This window comes from Choloepus didactylus, chromosome 10 (genome assembly GCF_015220235.1).
Source record: "Choloepus didactylus isolate mChoDid1 chromosome 10, mChoDid1.pri, whole genome shotgun sequence".
Taxonomy (NCBI): Eukaryota; Metazoa; Chordata; class Mammalia; order Pilosa; family Megalonychidae; genus Choloepus; species Choloepus didactylus.
This window is the reverse complement of record NC_051316.1, coordinates 130,942,177-130,945,488: the sequence shown is the minus strand read 5'-3', so window position 1 is coordinate 130,945,488 and position 3,312 is coordinate 130,942,177. Positions and strand designations below refer to the sequence as shown.

The following is a 3,312-nucleotide window of genomic DNA, read 5'->3' as shown; positions in this document are numbered from 1 at the left end:
GGCAGAGACAGGCTTGAGAGTCAGGCCGTGGAGAAAGGGCCCCACTGGGGTCTGCGCTGCGCCTGGGTGGGGGTGGGGCCAAGCACGTGTGCTCTTGAGCCCCCTGGGCCCCAGGGCTCTGGTTGCTTCCAGCGTCCTGCTAAAGGGCTCTCTTACCCTATTCAGTTTCCGGAGTGCAGTTTTCTGTGGAAGCAAAGAAAAACAAGGATGAGAATCTACCCGGGCAGGGCAGAACCCCCCCACTCAAAGGCGCCAGCAGTGGAACCCGCAGCCCTGGTCCCCTGTGCTCCCGCGATCCCGCCCACTAGGGCTCCCCGAGGGCACCCGCCCGGCACTGCCCCCTTTACCCGTCTGGACGGGGGTGACGATGTTCTCCAGCTGGAACCCTCTGCGCTGCGAGGATTTCTTAAACTCTTCCAGGGCCTCTGAGTTCACGTCCGGATTTCTACCTGCGGGTGGGACGGCGAGGAGGGGCCCCCCCTGAGCAAGGTTGGGGCATCGCAGGGAAGGCCGCGGCTGAACAGACCCCGGGAGAAGATGCGGGTCCCAGGGCTGGACCCTGGGCGCCCACTGTCGACATGGGGTGAGAACCACAGGGAAGGTGTCCCAAGCCTCCAGGTCCGGGTCTGGGGTTCCCCACAGAGCACCCCGCAGCTGAGCAGGTCCCGAGAGGGGAGGGGGTGGGAGCCCCGCCCACTCGGGGCCCCTCGGGGCCTGCCGCTGGCCAAGCCCACTCCCCAGATGACGCTCCTGGCTGGCAAGAGAGTCACTGAATTCACCCCCTGGGGGTCCTCCGGGAAAGCCCCCATACCCCTCCGCCTTGCCGACCCCAGACCCACGCCCACAGACGCCTGGAAGCCGAGTTTGCATCTGGGGCCTCTGGAATCCCCCCTCAAGGGGTCGGGTCATGGAGGGCCGTGTCTGACCCCGTTCCCTGTCGGTCCCCACCCTGCCCGCTGCGTCCCCACATCAGGGGCTCTGCCCGCGGGGCCTCCGACGGCGGCCCTGGACCTGCCTCCTGCCCGGCGCCGGCTCCCGTTGCCCTGGAACCCCGCGGGGCTGACGCCGGAGCAGGGTGGGGGCGGCCAGGCCAACCTACCCAGGAGCTTTCCCACGCGGAACTTTTTCTTCCCGGCCTGGTCCTTGCTGTAGAAGACGAAGTGGTCTTTCACGGGCAGCTTCTCTATGTACACGAGCTTCTTGCCCCCGACTGCAGATGGGTAAAGAGAAAACAGGCCTTTAGGGTCTTCCCAGAGAAAAGACCGGAGAGCGCATGTCCACCTCCAGGCCGTCCTGGCTGCTCCGAGCCCCCCGTTGTCCCGGCCCCCAGCCTGGCCAAGCTCTGGGGAGCCTCCTCCTGGGAAAGGTCCCAACCCAGGTTAGGGTTCCCAGAGAAGACTGTCCCTCAGGGCAGGATGGCAGGAGGTTGGAGCTTGAGGATCTGGGGTCAAATGTGCGTCTGTCCCTCTAACGGTCTACACCCTCCATTTCCCTGCAGTCTGGCATCAGGTAACTGCATCCCGGGGCAGCAAGACCCCTGGGAAAGGAGATTAGCATTTCCTGGGGGCAGGACAGCAGGGACACCAAGGGAGGAAGGCCTCCCCGGAGGCCTCGGCACAGGCAGGGCCGCTGCAGCCCCTTGCCCCCCGCCACCCCTGCCCTCACGCCCCGCCGGCCTGGGTGGGGTCAGGACTCACAGGCCCTGGCCGTGTATTTGCCCGGCTCCTCCGTTTTCTCCAACAAGATCTCCACCTCGTGGCACTGATCGCCCTTCCTGGGGAGCAGAAGGCACGTGGGTAGCAGCGCTCAGCAAACCCACCTGAGTCCCCGCCCAGCTCACCTGGCACCTGGACACCCCCATACTGTCCCGGCCAGCGGGGGTGGCCTCCCCCACCAGAGCTTTAGGGGCTCCCAGGTGGCTCCCACCACGCTGGGCAGGTGTGGGAGACGCGCAGGGTGGGGCCCCCAGGCTCCCCCTCGTGAGAAGGGAGGGGCGGCATGAGCAGGTGTCCTTGACCCACATGAAGGTGAAACTGGTCTCCAGGTTCCCGCCGTCCAGGGCTGTGACTGTCACGGGGGACACCGTCTTGGGTCTCTTTTCCACCGGCACCCCCTTGCTGTCCACCATGGCCTTCACGTACCATGTCCCTGTCACCTGGGGCCGGGCCGAGGGCATAAGCACCCACACGTCCTGGACGGGGCGGGGCGCAGCCCAAACTCTGCCCACCCCCACCCCACCCCACCCCCATCCGGATGGCTCACGGGCCTCAGCGCCCTGCGGGCTGGGTCCCTGCGTCTCCGTTATTACAAAATCAGACCCAGGGGTTCCCTGCACCGGCCGTGGGGTCCTCACCCCAGGGGGCCTGGAAACGCCCTAGGGCCGGGAGCCCCCCAGTGCCGGGGGCAGAGGAGCGCCCTCCTCCTGCTCCGTCTGGAGCGCCCCACGAGAGCGCCGGGCTGGGGTCTCTGCCCCGTCCACGGGCCCCTGGCCGCCCTCCCCCGGTCCCAGCCCTTCCCCGCCACCCGGCCACCCGCCCTGCCCCAGCCGCACATCCGGGGCCTCCAAGACCAAGCCCGTGGGGTCCTGGGCCCGCAGGACGGCGACGAGGCCGAGGCCGAGGGTCAGGAGCAGGGGCTGCATCTCCAGGGCTCTGCGCTTGCCGGGGGTGCACCTGGGGCGGCCTGAGAGGCTGTGCCCGGCTCCCACACGCCTGCCCTTTATGCACCCTCAGGCCCGCCCCCCTCTCGGCAGACGCTGACCACACCCCCCGCCGCCAGCCACCGGGCAGGTGGGCCGGAGTTACTGTTGGAAGCGGTTGAATAGCAGTTCATCAGCACCCAAAGGGCAATGTGCAGAGCTCCGCCCCGGCTGCATCTCAGCCCCAGGGATGCTCGCGGGCACCACCCTCCATCACCTCCCCCAAACGGCAGGGTGCCCGGTTTCTGCGGAGAGCGGCTCCGCTGCCCCTTCCCACCCCTGAGCCCTCCCAGCTAACCCACCCCCACCCCGGCTGGGTTTGTCTACACCGTCCTGGGGGAAATGGCGGTTTCACCCCACCCCGACGCAGAACAGGATTGAACTTTAGAGCTGTAGAAAGCTGGTTTTGCAGTGAGCCAATGCTGCCAGCTCCCCCGAAGCCCCCCAGCTCTTACCCGCCTGGTGGCCCCCGCACTTCCTGTGCTTGGACGCCCACCCCAGAGCGGGGGAGGAGGGGCCTCTGACTCAGGACTCAGCTCAGTCTAAATATCACCTCCTCCCGGGGCCTCCCAGGACCCCACCCGCGCCGGTGGTGCCCGAGGCCGGGCTGTGCC

The 3,312-nt window shown here is 67.7% G+C and overlaps 1 protein-coding gene across 1 annotated transcript; it reads right to left on the bottom strand.

The window, feature by feature from the left end:
- Window positions 1-243: 243 nt before the first annotated feature.
- On the bottom strand, window positions 244-2,641 carry LOC119545397 (odorant-binding protein 2b-like). Its single transcript, XM_037850866.1, has 5 exons — window positions 2,399-2,641; window positions 2,022-2,191; window positions 1,698-1,774; window positions 1,100-1,210; window positions 244-449 (listed from the first exon to the last, which is right to left on the bottom strand). The coding sequence occupies exons 1-5, from the start codon at window positions 2,639-2,641 to the stop codon at window positions 244-246; spliced, it is 807 nt and encodes a 268-aa protein (XP_037706794.1).
- Between the last annotated feature and the right edge of the window lie 671 nt (window positions 2,642-3,312).

What these genes read in the sequence shown, in the direction of transcription:
- LOC119545397 (XM_037850866.1), bottom strand. Translation starts at nt 2,641, where the DNA reads ATGCAGCCCCTGCTCCTGACCCTCGGCCTCGGCCTCGTCGCCGTCCTG. An exon ending in AGGGCGCTCCTCTGCCCCCG is followed by an intron (nt 2,192 to 2,398) that starts GCACTGGGGGGC and finishes CGCCCCGTCCAG; the next exon opens with GACGTGTGGGTGCTTATGCC. An exon ending in CCGCGTGGGAAAGCTCCTGG is followed by an intron (nt 450 to 1,099) that starts GTAGGTTGGCCT and finishes TCCCACCCGCAG; the next exon opens with GTAGAAATCCGGACGTGAAC.